Genomic DNA, 14,460 nt, shown 5'->3' on the forward strand with positions numbered 1-14,460 from the left:
CCGGACTACAAGCACTAAACCCCCCTGACTCATCGTATCCAGAAAACCAAACACTGAATGACCCCCCCTCCCAAGGCGCATGCATAGACTGCACGCACGCACGCACGCACGCACACACACACACACACACACATGCACACGCACACGCACACACACACACACACACACACACACACACACACACACACACACACACACACACACACACACACACACACACACACAATCGTCCCATCTCTCCCCCCCCGCGCCCTCCCAGCCAGAGCACCCAGCTGCTCACCCAGTAACCCTGGCTACCACACTGTGATGGGAAAGATTTGGGCAGGACTCCTCTGTGTGTGTGTGTGTGTGTGTGTGTGTGTGTGTGTGTGTGTGTGTGTGTGTGTGTGTGTGTGTGTGTGTGTGTGTGTGTGTGTGTGTGTGTGTGTGTGTGTGTGTGTGTGTGTGTGTGTGTGTGTGGGGGGGGGGGGTTATAATAATAATAATAATAGTAGTTGGACGCTTAAGTGAATAAATAATATGGTAGGAATGTATGTGTGCGTGTGTGACGTGCATGCAGTGTGTGTGTGTGTGAGAGTGTGTGTGTGTTTGTGTGTTTATGTATATATGTTTGTGTAAAGGATCAAGTTTAAAATCAATGTCCACATTTAATCTGGTCTATCTCTGATGCTGCTTGTCTAAATATTGACAAGAAGAAGCTGTCTGGTCTCCACATAGAAACACAAACGTGCACGCGCACACACAGAGACACACACACAGAGCTCTTGTATGATGTACCGAGGTATGCAATTGGAAGTCTTGTATTGTTGTGGTGTAGTGTGCTGGTTTTGTATTGTGAAAATGGTGAATGTCTTGTATTGCTGTGGTGTTGTGTGGAGGTCTTTGTATTGTTGTAGCATGGTGTACTTGAGATGAATGTTTTGGTTAACCCTGGTTGCCTGGGCAAAGTCGTGTTATTTATTGTCAGTTTTTCAGTGCTTGCCTTGAAAATGTAACTCTTGAGATTATAAAAAAAACGTACTGAATGTTTTTGGTCTCAGAATAATTTGGGATTCAAGTCCTTTGAGGGGACATTCTGTAAATTGCAAGAAGTGCGTACGCCATCAAATCCTCAACGTTAACCGTGAGTTGAAGTTGTATTGCAGTAAAGGCCTTCTCACCGGTCAAAACTGCAATCTTCTGCAATAGTTGCAGGGGACTGTAATAAAAAAACAACAACCACTGATTGTAAAAAGGACAAATTCCCCTAGGTGCTGAAAAGCCAATATCAGAGGTCACTCCACACATGAAGGTCAACCATTTACACTGTGGTTTGCGTCTGGTGATACTTGAACGGCTCTTTGAAACCCCTCTCACTGTGAAAATGTTGTTGTGAGGAGTTTTAATGTGATGTGCATGCGTGGGCTGCTCATTTATAATTAGTCACAGGTGCGAGTGTAAAGTAAGTGTTTTTTCTGTGCTCTTTCCTTCTAGGCGCTGTGGCTACAGCAAGGCCAAGCAAGATCCCGAAGAGGAGAAGATGCACTTTCACAATGGCCACAGTAAGTGTCCTCTCATAGGAAAATTCCAGTCTAAATGGCTTTCTTAGGCATTTTAGCTTGTTTTGTTGTTAATTTGTCTCCAAAAAACTTGTCCAGATGTTATTTTATCAAAATAAGCATTATTGTCCATTTTGTCTGACCCGACCACAGCCCACAAAACGGGAGCAGCGCGGTGCTTATGCAAATCCACTTATTTCCATCGCTTTAAAATCCATTATTTCGTATATATTTTATAAACACAGTGATATGCTAACATTATTGTTGAGGTTCTGCCGTAAAATGGGCGTTCGAAATCTCGTCTCGCGAGAGTTCCGATTCCTATTGGATTCAATGCGATTCGGGAAGTGTCGCGAGACAAGATTTCGAACGTGAGTGAACCGTTTTATAGCAGAATCTCAACAATGATGTAAGCCTGGAGTATAATGTTGTTGCTACGTCTATAGTGTGTATATGAAGGTGTGATATGAGCCAAAAAAATATTTTAAACCGATGGAAATAAGCGGATTTGCATAAGCCCCGCTGCTCCCGTTTTGTGGGCTGTGGGTTGGCCAAAATGGACAATAATGCATTTTTTGATAAAACAACACCTGGACCAGTTTTTTGGAGACAAAATAACAACAAAACAAGGTAAAAAGGCCATTTAGACTGGAATTCTCCTCTGTGTGTGTGTGTGTGTGTGTGTGTGTGTGTGTGTGTTTGCGTGTGTTTGTGTGCGTGCATGCGTGCGTGTGTGTGTGGCGTGTGTGTGTCAATGTGTTCTGTTGTAGTTTCAACCCATGTGTATTTTTGTGCACTCGTACACACTTGTGTGTCTGAGGTCGGCCGGAGTTTAAACATAGACGTACAGTACTGGGTTCAAACACCGGTCAGGTCTCTGTTAGTTCATTCATCCTTGTAGGTACGCGCATGTGTGTGTGTGTGTGTGCGTGCGTGTATGGGGTGTTTGCCAAGTCAAAATTCTTAATTCCAGGAGCAATTTTCTTTTGAATGACACAGCTCTAAGTCCGCTGCTTGTATTTGTGTGTATGGGTATGCGTGTGAGAGATAGCAAAAGAGATTCAGGCTGTGTTTGCATGTGTGTATCAGCTGAGGGCACACCAAGCTACAGTGACATGATTGATGGGCAGCGACAGCTTAAAATATTTGACCACGTTTTGGGATTTTTTTGGCTGAGGCCAAGCAGGGCCAGCCCAGGAGACCTACAGACTTTGACTGACTGTCACTGAGTGATGAAGTTGCAGCCGTGGTCGGCTGGTTGGCCTGACAAAAGACCTTCCTGGCCATGGGAAGCCGTCTATCCTCTCAGTAAGCCTAACTAAATAGCCAATCGCAAATCAGTCCCTTCAGGCTGTGGCAGGGGCGTCAATTGGGTATGGCAGGGGTATGCAGCTGCCATACCCTGGGTCCAGGGCGGAAAATAAAAGTTACTTTTAAATATAAATCCATGAATCTCTCTTTGTCTATCTGCGCTGGTTATTATGTTGTTAAATTACAGTAAAATAACTACAAATGCAAAATTTAACATAATGGTCACTTTAACTCATTTGCTACCATTTAACAATACCTTCGTACTCTCATATGCCCCTGTCTCCATAGACTTCCATGTAATTCATAGTGCACGGATCATGCACACCCATGCCTAGATAATGCACCACGTGTGTCCACATTGCTCACAGCTTTCAAACAAAAAAATCCGAATGGAAATCCGTTCAGGCATTCATGAGATGGCAGCCATTATGTTTTCCTAAAATGTAAACAAAGATGGCTGCCATGTTTGAAAGATGGGGTTGCTATGGGGGTTAAACATGCAATTTCGCGATGCTATAATGCCTACTACATTTTCTGGGGTAATTGGTTTTTTTTTTGAAAAAAGAAATATATTTTTTTTTTTCAAAAACGGGAAATTCTCGGGTTCCTCGGGCATGGCAGGGCCGTACATCGGGATTTTTTCGGGCTCCTCGGCCATAGCAGCAAATGAGTTAACAAGGTACAGTATTATAATTATATTCTCCACACTTGTATTCTCCCCAGCTTGACAAAATGGTATATTACCAGTTTCCGCAGGTCAGCTGCACAGGTGCAATGCATTATTGTTAATTGTGGCACGTTTACTAACATGCTAAGTTTAGCTGCACTTGAAAAACCAGGCTGCCATATCCAGCCCAAGAAACCGTAGAAACCTGTGTAAAAAACTTTGACAAAAGTGTTTTTTCTTTTTTTAGACATTGGGAAAATAGCCGATCTACATTCTCACAACGCCTCGCAGCGCGAGGCGTTGTGAGCATGTAGATCTGCTATTTTCACAATAGAACCGTGTTATCCAAAATGTAATGCCTATATTTTCCATGAGGACTCCCATCTTTGCCATACCCTAGCTTTTGCTGAACTGACTCCACTGGGCTGTGGGATTGAGAGAGTAAAATGATCACCCAGGACCTTATTCGGGGTGGAATCCTGTGATTTTGGAACTGTTGCAGGCGACCATAATTTGTCATTAAGAATTAGAAATAGTTGTGTGATCCAGGAATTCACACTCCCCACAATACTGGCATCCTCGGGAACGATGCAAGTTGGAAATGCATGCCCCACCCGGTTATGGAGTTACCCATTGTACCTGCTGTGTCGTTTGTTGACGCTGGTTTTCCCCCGGCGTCCTCCAAGCCCACTCTGTGAACTCGGACGTCCCCAGACATGCTGTATCAGCTGCGGAGATCTCTGATCATCTGGCTACGAGAGACTACCCCGCCCGCAATGAACCACCAGAGGGGAATATCAAATGCAGAGGCGTGGACTTTGCACCCCATCCCGCCCAGAAAATGTCACTCAGATTCTGAAGTGCACTGTACAGAACTGTACAGTATGCATACCGTATTTCAGTGGCTTTCAGACTTTTTAATGTCACGGTCCATTATTTAATGGCATTTGAGCCACGGACCAGCATTTGATGAGATTTAGCCTCTCAGACCCAAAACGTAGAATATTTTGTTATCGTGTATTGATGTGCTACCATAGGAATGATAACAGGCAAACGTTGATCAAAATAACAATTATTCTACATTCTGTAATTCTGGGCTCACTTTAGCGAGCACACACTAGTTGTCCTCAATTGATAGCTAGAAATGTCGTTCAAACTTCAACTTGTCCACCTTTTTACGCAGTTATTATTGCTCTTTACAAATATTTATACTTTTTGAGATTTTTTGAAAAATTTAATCCCAGTGGATTCCTCTGGGAAATGAATTCTGTCTTACCACTTACAGTATATTGCTTGGGACTATGTGTTAAAGGTCCGTATGCATTTGTATTCACAGTAAAGTTCCCAGGGGTCCGGACCTACATTGACCCCCACACCTATGAGGACCCCAACCAGGCAGTTCATGAATTCGCCCAGGAGATTGATGTCTCCTTCATCTCCATAGAGAGGGTCATAGGAGCTGGTGAGTATACAAAGTGTGCGCGCGTGCGTGCGTGCGTGCGTGCGTGCGTGCGTGCGTGCGTGCGTGTACTGACAGCGCCTGTGTATGATGAGAGAAATGCCTTTAAGTAGTTCCGTCTTATCATTCCATTTTCCTCCCAAAGATGTAATTATGCATTACTCTGAACTTTCTGCAGTTAGTTATCTTTCTTAAAGTGCTACTTATTAATGTTTTTTCGTTCACAATATTTTGAAAATGATCAGGGCCCAGGCCCATCAAAAGCTTCCGCTTTCATCCGACCACTTCAAGATAATCTCATTAAGCGACATGAGGACGGACGGACATACACACAAAGCCAGATGTAGGAGCGGTTAGCACCGCTCAAAAACACCTCTACCTTACTTTTTTACGTTACGTTTCCACTATTAATGCTGTATTATCAATACGTTTTGCCGGTTATTCGATATTTTGCAAGTGGTCCACTTGCAATATCCTGCTGGCCCACTGGCTGGGAACGTGTTTGTTCTCTTACCTCATGAGCCAAGCTGGGGGGGTCTTTTCTGCCTTTATTGGACAGTACTGTGTAGAATGGGGTACATCAGGAAATGGGGAGACAGTCTGGGAGTGAAGTGCAGCTCTTCAGTATTTACTGATCTTTTCCTGAAAATGTCCTGCAAATACATTTTTTCCATAGGTTTATTTTTGCAGAAACTCGCAAATGGCAAGAAACCACTCCATTCTCATTTAAAAGCAGATTTAAACCTTCGAAGTCAGAGAAGGTCATAAAAATAGCAAAAGAAAGCTGATCTACAAGCTCAATGTTCTGCAAATCCCCTGAAAAACAACTGTCTTGCCAATGGCAGGACGTGTGAAGTTTGGAAATGGCACATCTGTATATGTCTCAACCACTCTGCCCTCTGCCCCCATGTCCCTTGTTTCTCAGGTGAGTTTGGAGAGGTGTGCAGCGGTCCGCTGAGGCTGCCTGGGAAACGGGAGATCCAGGTGGCCATCAAGACGCTGAAGGCGGGCTACACCGAGCAGCAGAGGCGGGACTTCCTCTGGGAGGCGTCAATCATGGGTCAATTCGACCATCCAAACATCATCCATCTGGAGGGGGTGGTCACCAAGAGTGAGTGGTCAGCATGTCGTTCCCTATGCGAGAAGTGATTTAAAGCAGGGGTCTTCCATGTTTTCAGGCCAAGGACCCCCTAGCTGAGAGAAAGATGAAGCAGAACCCACAACCTTATCATAGATTCCATGTAGTTTCATTGTTTGACAGCACAATCGTCAGTGTATTTTGGATTCATGTCAATGTGTTTTCAGATATTTAACCACTTGAACCGCATCAATACTTTGTAAACTTGACCTTTCACTCTGTACTTAGTCTGCTCTTTTCCCCCTCTACACCAAAGCTCTTTGCTGAAAATAGTAATAATAAAAATGGCCATCAAAAATAACTTTTGTTTAATTGCAAAAAGGTTAACACAGTATGGCTTTAATCAGTGGTAAACTAAACTTTGTTTAGTTTTTTGTTTAAGATTTGATGAACTAAACACTAAAGCATTGTGGAAGGTTTACTCAAAGTGTAGACTGTAAACAGCTTTTAAGCTCTGACTTTTTTTTTTTACCTCCCCATTGACACTCACTAATCTTTGGGCCTAAAGCCTATTTTTACTAGCAGGGAAATGCACATCCTTTCCTTATTAAAGCAAGTAGCCAGCACTTCATGTACCATATTTGACGGCCAAAAGACAAACTAATGTTCATTTCTGTATGTCATTTTGTACGGTATTTGTTTTGGTTTTAGTTTTTATAAAGTATGTTCCAATGTCTTGTTTCTCAGGCAAGCCTGTGATGATCATTACTGAGTACATGGAGAATGGATCTCTGGATACCTTCCTCAAGGTAAGAGGAGAATACAAGGAGACAAAAGAGGAGAATAAGGATTATGAGGGAATAGAATAAAGGAAAGATATAATAAAGAGGAGGAGGATTATAGAGAGGAGGAATGTTTTTGGAATGGTGGAAGATGAGAATTATATGGGAAGAAGAGAGCATGGAAAAAGAGGAGAAGATGCAGAGGATTTATGATTTGGGGGAAATTGTGTGATTGTGAAATGGGATGATAGCATTTATTTTTTTATGGCGAGAGGCAAGAGACGGTACTTAGAGGACGAAATGCCATACAGCAGGGGTGCCCACACTTTTTTGATGTGAGATCTACTTTTAAAATGACTAGCTCAACATGATCTACCCATCCAAAATGTTTTAGCTGAGGGCCTGAGGGAGGCTTTGGAATAGCAGCACTGGCGTTCCATTTTAGACAAACACACTGTAAGGGGGAAATAAATGGGAAAAACTGGGGGAAATGTCTTCATCCCATTCTGTATGGAAGTGGTAGGTTTTGGCGTTCTTTGTAATGCTACTGACTCTTGAGCAAAGTATTGCATTGGAGGTTTGCCTACTTTATAAGCCATGAAGGGAGCTGACAGGCCCTTCTTGATGTCATATTGACATATTCTTTTTATATTTTATTTATATATTTTCAGAGGCATGTGGTCTACCTGCACACCCTTGGTGATCTACTGGTAGATCACAATCTACCTTTTGGGCACCCCTGCCATACAGGGAATGCTGTTGTGAGTTGGAAAAAAAAGAGGGGTTGACACTTCTTAACCTACTTTGTCTAACAATAAATAACAAAAATAGCCGATCTCGATTGTAGATCTTCTATTTTTGAATTTTTTATTACGATTTTAAAAAGGTTCCCGATAGGGATGCCAGGGTTAATATACATCCATGATTGACATGTTTAATCCCTTGACATGGAAAAGTTTATATTTTGGTCTGTATATTTGTTGATTGTGATTGTGAGATCCCAATAGAGATCCATCTATTATCTCAGTGCTGGCTATGTTTAAACAGTGTAGACAATAATATGGTAGGGTTCTGCACTAGTGTCATGTTTATACATGTGTGTATTTACATTTCTTTATTGGGAATAACCTCTTCAGATGAACCATCTTGTTTTCAAGGGGGTCTGCAAATTACAGATACATACAAATACATATCCGTAGAAAACATGTTTGGATTATTTAGTTTAACCACTTGAACCCCAGCATCCATATTCTTTGGGGAACATCCAAAAATAGCCAATCTACAAAATCAAAACACCAATGTGTTTTGATCTTGTAGATTTTTGGCAAAGATTTGTTGTAGAGGAAAACAAGCTATCCAAGTACTGAGCCAACACAGGTCCAGTTTACTAAGTCTAGAGGGTTGGTTTATTGACAGGTTCAGGTTTAGAACTATATCCACGCAGTGAACACATTTTGCAAGAAACGCAGCCTTGATTATTATCTGAACCTTTGGCCTGGTGGAGATAATTATCAGCACCTTTGGTCTGGTGGAGATAATTATCGGCACCTTTGGTCTGGTGGAGATAATTATCGGCTCCTCCTTTTTTTGCTACTTGCCCAAATGTAAGTCATACTTCATAGATGACCTTAGCGGGCTGGAGGCTTTTGATTTTGATTTTTATTATTTTTGTTAGTTATTTACCAGTATAGAGATCAATCTAGTGTCTCAGTGCTGGTATGTTTAAATAGGGTAGACAATAATATGGTACACTATAGTGCACTAGTTTTATGTTTGGATAATTTAGTTAAAGGCGTATCGGCTGCAGGTTGAAGAGTGTTAGGACGGTATTCACAGAGTCAACACATTTTTTTATCATCGGCACCTTGGGCCAGGTGCCACTGGTCATGGCTGTCAGCTCCCACCTAAGATCACGTGGGAGTCCCGACTGCTCCAGACCATACTGAAGTACTGCCAGCTTGCATAATGTCTTCAGACTTGTACGTAAGTCTAAGATGTGGACATGTGGACATCCTCCAAAGAGGACGATACGATCTCCAACCATGCAACAGCACTCTTGACTCATCCGACACGGGCGTTTCCCCATGGGCTCAACCTTCTTCCACGAGAAGGTCTCCGGGTTCAATTTCCACAGATCATTGAATTCCCGGTCCAGAGGAAAGTTGTCGCCACCAAATATGTACAGCTCTCCATTGTAGGCAAAGGCTGAATGACGCATACGGCTTTCTGGAAGAAGCTGTTCTGAAGGCGTGCTCAGCCAGCAGTTGGTCTCTGTGTCAAACACTCTTATGTTGTTGTTGTCTATCAGGTCCTGGTCGCCTACGCCCCCAAACACAAACATCTTTGTCCCGATGATGGTGGCAGAGTGAAATGATGAAGCGGATGGTAGAGTTCCTCCGGTGTTAATTAAAGACCAGACCATTGTGGTTGTGTCCAGCTTGTGGATGTCATTAGTGGGCCCAGTCAGCATGTTGAATCCCCCATAGACATACATGACCTTCCCCAAGACACAGGCAGAGTGCATGCTTCTCCTCTTCGGAACAGTCCCGGAAACCTCAGGTTTGAACCATCTGTGTGTGTCAACATCAAACGCATAAAGCACATTGCAGTTTACCCCCGAGATGTCCATCGCCTTATTGCTGTAATTGTCGATCACAAAATCTACTATTCCCCCCCACATGTATACGTAGTCTATGAGCACAGCTGTGTGGTACAAGCGGTTGGAGGGCACCTCAAGGAGACGTTCTCTTCTCTTCCACGTTCCCTTCGTTACTTGGGGCAACTTCTTCCAGCGCAAAGACACTGTGTTGAAGGCGTGCACATCAACTCTGTCGCTCTTGTTGCCGTACCCTCCAAAAGAGTACACCCTGTGTTCCACTGCCACTGCAGGGTGCATGGTTGTCTTTGGTGCTTTACTGAGATTCACTGTCCAGCAAAACATACCGGAAGACATTTCACCCATGACTACCATGGATAACAATGTATAGGAAGTATTGTGTACTGTAAAAGTGTCAGAAGTGGTATTGCGCTTATATCGCTACAGAGGCACCGAAGTCATGCAAACCTTGGCCAATCCGCGAAGGCAATGTGGTGGCATGTCCTGTTACATGTGTTACATGGCATACAAAGTCAATAAAATGGATTACCGTTAAACAATGAAAATTGATAGCTGGGGGCTATCAGTTCGTCCTCTAGTTAGTGTGGTTGCTATAGGCAACACACTATTGTTCTTGGTCCGAGAGCTTTTATGCCAGCTAAAGTAAAGCTACAGTTTTTTGTTAACATTTTTGGCCCATTGAGTTCAATGGATCTTTTCAGTAACCTTTTCCGTCAATTTTCTGTCCCTTTTCTGTCCCTTTTCTGATTGGACAATATAATGTCCCATCAGACAGGAGTGACAGAATTCATCAAGACCAGAACTTTCTAGTACAAATAATATATTCTTCCTGTATTCGTTCTTCATGTGGGAAGCCAAGACGGAATTCATTTCCCAGTGGATTCCTCGCGGCTTGCAGTCAGTGCAATCACATTCACATTCCCAAAATGTCTCCTTTCTGTTTTTTATATAACTCTACTGCATGGGCATGACCCCAGACAGGAGAGGAGGAGGAGAACACGCTTTCACCAGTGCTTAATTTGTAAATGAATAGGTGCCAGAGCCCTGGGCTGCAGCTGGGCCTCCCTGTAAATAACTTTGTCATCCATGGCACCCCTGAAGTACATTGTTACTACACAGTACCTTACATTTATGTCAAAATTGTAAATCTTTCCCCCTTAGATACATCATCTAACGAGTAAAACTTATATCTGTTTCCATATGGACAGTCTTAAAAAGTCTTCAATAACTTTTATACTTGCCGTTTAACCACTTATATATCCCAGCATCCCTATTCTGGGGGGGGGGAACGTTAGCCAAAAATAACCAATCTACAAGCTCACAACGTGTCCATCATGTCCACGTTACATCGGGCCTCACAATTAATAGAGTGTACTGTACAGACTGTACATCCTTGTACAACAGCTTTGTAGAATGGTACCGACTTTCTTCATTGTCTGCTTATTATGAATGTAGATAACTTGTAACAGATGAATCATAGAGCTGTAAAACTGTTTTGTCAGATCTAACACCTGAAAGTTTGTCAGGCCCTTTTTGTAGATTTCATCAGTCGTTAAATGTCAAATTGTCATCATTGAGGATGCCTAAGTACTTCTGACACACTCTAATCCATGCCCTGTGACAGTCTGTGATGGAACTGTCAAAAAACTGTCTAAAACCCTCAAATCTATAATGCACGGCTTTAGTATTGGACACATTTAATTTAAGAAAACATCCATTCCATTGCACGACTTATAAAATCTCACATCCCATGGCAGTGTTCAAACTCCCCCTCTTGAAGTAAACTTAATATAATGGTATCATTTGCACAATTCAGAATATCAATAAGAATAAGTAATAATGATAATAAATTCCGCTGCCATTGGTGTATAATCTCGTAGCTGTATGGTCTGAAAAAAAAAAAAAGAAAAACACTTAAAAAGACTGGACTTGAGTTGGCTCTGTGCTAGGACTGCTTTTTTCCGTGTTCACCAAATCTCTTCACCAAATATAGCCGATCTACAGTACAAGCTCACGACCCGTCGCAAGATACTGTTCCCTTCCAGAATATCGTCGTTGTTGGGTGGAAACCTTGTATCTCCAAGTTTCAAATGTGTCCGTTCTTTCTCAAAGTAAAGCCCTGCTTCATCACACAAGGCCGTCGCACAAAAGTAGTGAAAACAACCGATCTACAGATCGTCTGTTTTCATTAGTTTAAATCATTTTTAAAATGATAAATGCAAAACGAACGGTGTTGGTCATACAAGGTTTTCACCCGACAACGACGATATGGTGGTTAATATGGTGATGAAAAGTCTCTGCCTGACAGAGAAGAGGGGAGATAGGACACAGCGCTGTGGGAAAGCCATGTAATGGAGGCACACAGCCAGATAGACAATGTCATTGACTCAAACTGTCTGGGTCCTGTCTATCCATCAAAAAGCCCATGACCCTACCACACTGAAACCAAGGTTAAACATCAGTGGAAGTATCTCGTCCAAAATATGGTTGGATACTATTGAAAAACGAGTAAGCCCTATATACTAGTTGAATGATCAAGTACAACTACATTGTAGCAATTTAGCAGACAATCTTATTCCGGGTGGCTTATCTCATACATAGAATGCAGGGACAGTGTAGTGCCTCAGGAAACTAGGTTCCAAGGTAAACCAAGAACCTATAGCTTCAGTTACTCAATATGCCATTGAAATAACAATCTGTACATTGTGGTCAACTAGGGCAGTAGTTCCAAACAGGGACGTGCTGGGCCCCTGATTCAGCCCGGGAAAAAGAGTTGGAGAGGCCCTCATTGTGCGCTATAGAGAGAGATCTCTCTCCATAGCGCTGCTGCTACTCAAAGATTTGCCATTTCAGATCATGACAAGTGACAAGCCAGTGGCCCAATTACATGCGTTATATTTCGTCGTTGTCGGGTGGAAACCTTGTATTTCCAAAACTGTTTGTTTCGTATTTATCATTTAAAAAATGATTTAAACTAGTGAAAACAGCCGATCTACAAGCACACAACGCCTCGCACCGCGAGGCGTTGTGTGCTTGTAGATCTGCTGTTTTCACTACTTTTGTGCGACGGCCTTGGTCAGATGGGTGGGCCGTGTGCATCTTCAGAGCATCTTTATTTTAATGATTGTGTTCCGGCTTGGATCAGTAGAACTAACATAGCATAGGCTACTTTATGTTCCTGCTATGAGCTAGTAGATCTACTACTTTGGGCAAATGTTCGCCCCCAGAATAGGGATGCTATGGTCCATGTGGTTAAAATCTGAGAAAGTATCGTCGAATGACCTTTGACCTTGGAGCGGGAGTTCGCTCAACCTGGCTGCGGTACAGGGACAGTGTTGTACGACCACGTATAAAGTGTTGCTGAAAGCCTGTCACTGAGCCAGTTGGATGAGAGCGGGGGTGGGCATCTTTATCAAGCAGTGACGTGGACATGGCTGTGCTCAGCTCTGCGTTGGTGGTCATGTGGTGATTGTTGAGTGCAGGGTTCGTGGTCCGAGCCCAGGCTGTGTGTCCTTCATGGGTTACAGTCGTGCCTGTTGAGCCCTCACAGTACAACCCTCAGTGGTACTAATATGTAGCTGTGAGAGTGTAACGATTGGCCCAAATGGAAAGGGTCCATTTGGGTCAATTCTTAGAGACTCTCACAGTAATATTAACGCGGATGATTGATCATTAAAATAAAGATCCTCTGAAAAGACCGCTTAGCACGGCATGCCGAAAGGGTGGTCAGCGAATGTTTTCGAAGTTTTCAAGTGGGCCTTGGGAACCTTTGTGATAGAGTTATGACAGAGGATCCTGGTTATTAACCACTTATCAACCTGGGTATGTACAGTAGGTAACTGTGGCCATCCCTATAGTTTATTTTTGGCACTTGGGTGGCACAGTGGTAAAGTAGAATGTGTGTGTGTGTGTGTGTGTGTGTGTGTGTGTGTGTGTGTGTGTGTGTGTGTGTGTGTGTGTGTGTGTGTGTGTGTGTGTGTGTGTGTGTGTGTGTGTGTGTGTGTGTGTGTGTGTGTGTGTGTGTGTTTGTGTCTTGTAGTGTTGTGCCGTCTCACTATCATGGTTGGTGGCCGCCATATATGGCAGAGACGCTACTGCTTGTGCCCACGGAGTACTGAGTGACATTCTTGTTGTTCCATGAGTAGCCTACAAATGCCTTGATATTGTAAATGTAACCTGCACCTGTAATATTTATGTCCAGGCTATAAATGCAAATGTCCCATGTGTGGACATGAATAAACTGAATGACATGAATGTTAAACTGTGTGTCTCTCTCTTTCCTGACACAACAACCTCTCCCTCCCTCTCTCTCTCTCTCTCTCTCTCTCTCTCTCTCTCTCTCTCTCTTTCTCTCTTCTTACAGAAAAATGATGGTCAGTTTACAGTGATCCAGCTGGTTGGCATGCTTCGTGGCATCGCATCTGGCATGAGGTAAACTCACACGATGCACGCACATAATGTACATGTATATGAGCATACATTAAAAAAAAAAGTGTTAATTTATCTCTGAGATACATAAAATTAAAACATTTACTAGTTGAGCCGTGAAGCTGAAACTATTCAATTGAGGCTGTCTATGTATATACAGTTTGTACTGTATGTCACTCTGCCTGTAGTTTCACTTTGTCAACCTACGCAGACAACTCTTCCACAGACTTGGAATGCTACTATACATTGGCTGTAACCGCACCTTGCAAAAGTTGTTGACAGCAAGCTGTAATCCGTTTGACATTTACTTACGGTACTTTACTTTATTTGTTTATTTGGACCTATCTTCATATAATTGGTCCTCACTAATGTTCACGATAAAAAAAAAAAAAAAAAAAATCCTACTTGGTCTGTGGGAGGGCTCTGGGGAGTTCAGAAAACCGTCTGACAGTGACATCATCGTTTGGAAGATTCTTTTAAACAAGATTTTTTTTTTTTATGTTTTGATTTTTATTATCGCAAGAACAAGGGCTTCCATTATAACATTGTAACTTTTCAGGAATAGAAAGCCTATACAGTT

At 42.7% G+C, this 14,460-nt stretch overlaps 2 protein-coding genes across 2 annotated transcripts in view; one reads left to right on the forward strand and one right to left on the reverse strand.

The window, feature by feature from the left end:
- Positions 1-14,460, forward strand: part of epha5 (EPH receptor A5) — a gene marked incomplete at both ends in the record, with an annotated part of 148,529 nt that overhangs the window by 117,198 nt on the left and 16,871 nt on the right. Inside the window, 5 exons of the mRNA XM_080743548.1 lie at positions 1,474-1,541; positions 4,853-4,978; positions 5,901-6,086; positions 6,801-6,862; positions 13,816-13,883. Of these exons, the coding sequence (XP_080599674.1) occupies positions 1,474-1,541; positions 4,853-4,978; positions 5,901-6,086; positions 6,801-6,862; positions 13,816-13,883 (510 nt within the window). The remainder of the gene's footprint in view (positions 1-1,473; positions 1,542-4,852; positions 4,979-5,900; positions 6,087-6,800; positions 6,863-13,815; positions 13,884-14,460) is intronic.
- On the reverse strand, positions 8,622-9,731 carry LOC308299069 (kelch domain-containing protein 3-like; the record flags this gene model as incomplete). The annotated part of the gene is made up of 1 exon (XM_080742794.1): positions 8,622-9,731. The coding sequence occupies one exon, from the start codon at positions 9,729-9,731 to the stop codon at positions 8,622-8,624; it is 1,110 nt and encodes a 369-aa protein (XP_080598920.1).

Source organism: Nannobrachium achirus, assembly GCF_963921795.1.
Source record: "Nannobrachium achirus genome assembly, chromosome: 15".
NCBI lineage: Eukaryota > Metazoa > Chordata > Actinopteri > Myctophiformes > Myctophidae > Nannobrachium > Nannobrachium achirus.